Source organism: Mus caroli, chromosome 5 (genome assembly GCF_900094665.2).
Source record: "Mus caroli chromosome 5, CAROLI_EIJ_v1.1, whole genome shotgun sequence".
NCBI classification, from domain to species: Eukaryota; Metazoa; Chordata; class Mammalia; order Rodentia; family Muridae; genus Mus; species Mus caroli.
This window is the reverse complement of record NC_034574.1, coordinates 96,418,040-96,420,186: the sequence shown is the minus strand read 5'-3', so window position 1 is coordinate 96,420,186 and position 2,147 is coordinate 96,418,040. Positions and strand designations below refer to the sequence as shown.

Genomic DNA, 2,147 nt, shown 5'->3' with positions numbered 1-2,147 from the left:
AGTGAGTTCCAGGACAGCCAGGGCTACACAGAGAAACCCTGTTTCGAAAAAAACAAAAAAAGAAAGAAAGAAAGAAAGAAATTCTCATAACACACACACAAGCTTATCGACATCCGTCCATACTACTAACCTCTTAAGTACACAATGAATGTGTTTGAGGCGGTGTCTAAGTACACATTCGGGCAGTTGAAACTGGAAACTGTCTACATCAGCAACTCTGACATCCTCTCCTTTCCCCCTTTCCTTCCTTCCTTCCTTCCTTTCTTTTTTAAAGATTTATTGTATATATATATATATATATATATATATATATACAGTAGTTGTCTTCAGACACACCAGAAGAGGGCGTCAGCTCTCATTACAGATTGTTGTGAACCATCACGTGGTTGCTGGGATTTGAACTAAGGACCTCTGGAAGAGCAGTCAGTGCTCTTAACCACTGAGCCATCTCTCTAGCCCTGTTCTTTCTTTCAATTGATTCAAAGTTTTGTTAGGTGCAGATGACACTGCAATGTAAGAAAATAAAACTACCTTTCTCTACCCCCCAACACCCCAAATGTAATCTGACGGTAGAACAAGCCACACCACCATTTATTTCCTCTTTGGAGTAGAAGCAGAATTCTAGCTAAGTGCAGCACCAGGCTGTTCATGTAGGTACTGTCCTCACCTCAGGGATGTCCTCAGGTAGCGGAGACCCATCATAGTCGGTATCTCCTTCTTCTGGTGCCTCCCACTTCGTCCTCAGTGGATCTGGGGGGGGAATGTACAGGTCAAGAGACACTAAGACATGTACTGAGGCAGCAGCCGCCTTTCCATATAACCACGTTTACTCACAGAAGGCGGCAGTAAGCAGACCACTGCACAGCAGCAGTGCGAGCCCTTTAACCAAGCCAAGAGCGAGCGACAATGGGATACACAGCGTGAAGTACTTGTAAAGCTTGTCTGTGAAGCGGCCATGCTTTAACAGTGGCTTCTTGTCAGCGGAATGGAAGGTATTTACGACGATGTAATTATAAAAGCTATGACACCTTATGTATGATACTTGTTAGTTTGCTTTTTAGAGAGTCTCATCTCACTCACATAATCTTGGCTGGCCTTGAACTTGCTATGTAGCTGAAGATGATAGTGAGCTTCTAGTATTCCTGGCTCCACATCCCAAGTGCTGGGATTACAGGCATGTATCACGAAGCCTGGTTTATACAGTGCTGGGCACTGAGCCCAGGGCTTTATGCTTGCTAGGATAGTACTCTACCCACAGCTACACCCACAGCTTCTAATGATACATTGTTAAATCTCATTAACAAGGCAACTCACTCACAAACACACGGAACAGACAATAAATGTTATCTTGTTTCGTTTCTGAAAACACTGCCCAGAAATTGATGAATGAAGATGTTGCTAATATATTTCAGTTTTACTCAACAACTTTCCCCACCCTTGAGCTCAGGGTAAGATGGCTCACTCATCTGGCTCCTCTCCCCACCCCTGAGATTGAGCTCTGGGATTTGCTGGCTCACTCATCTCGCTCCTCCCCACCCCTGAGCTTGAGCCCCCCCCAGGTAAGCTGGCTCACCCATCTGGCTCCCCCACCTGGAGAATAGGATCTTCTGGTGGCATGCCTCTGGTTTAAGAGGTTCTGTGCTTCCTCGTCCACAACATCCAGCAAGGACTGGATAACTTCAGCTTCTTGAGGATCATCATAGATGTCATCATCCCGGGAGTTAGATTCTTAAAAACAGGAATTTATTTTAAAAGTACTGAGGTGAGAAAGGGATAAGTCTCAGCCTGAACATGCCAGGTACTTTGAAGTTCGTGATGTTTCCTTTAAAGGGTAGACATGGTCTCCTAGTGCTTTTAGTCTAGATGTATGCTGGCTGCTACATAACTGTGATAACCAACCACAGCTTAAACTGCAGCTTAGAAGCAATAATGAATATTAAACAAGTTGATGCCTATTTCATAAAATTAATGTCAAATTTTTATTCATGAAAGAAATAAAGAGGATATATAACAGGTCATATAAAATATCCTCAATGTAAAATTTCTTTTTTTTTTTTTTTTTTTTTTTTAAACAGTGTTTTTTTTTTTTTTTTTTCTTTCAAATTTTCATGTATTTATTGTGTGTATGGGGCAAGCTGTGGCACACA

General features: G+C 42.4%; 1 protein-coding gene across 1 annotated transcript in view; it reads right to left on the bottom strand.

The window, feature by feature from the left end:
- Nucleotides 1-2,147, bottom strand: part of Ptpn13 (protein tyrosine phosphatase non-receptor type 13) — a 176,285-nt gene that overhangs the window by 15,205 nt on the left and 158,933 nt on the right. The window contains exons 39-40 of the mRNA XM_021162112.2: nt 1,591-1,728; nt 668-750 (exon numbers count right to left, since the gene is read on the bottom strand). Coding sequence (XP_021017771.1) covers nt 668-750; nt 1,591-1,728 — 221 coding nt within the window. The remainder of the gene's footprint in view (nt 1-667; nt 751-1,590; nt 1,729-2,147) is intronic.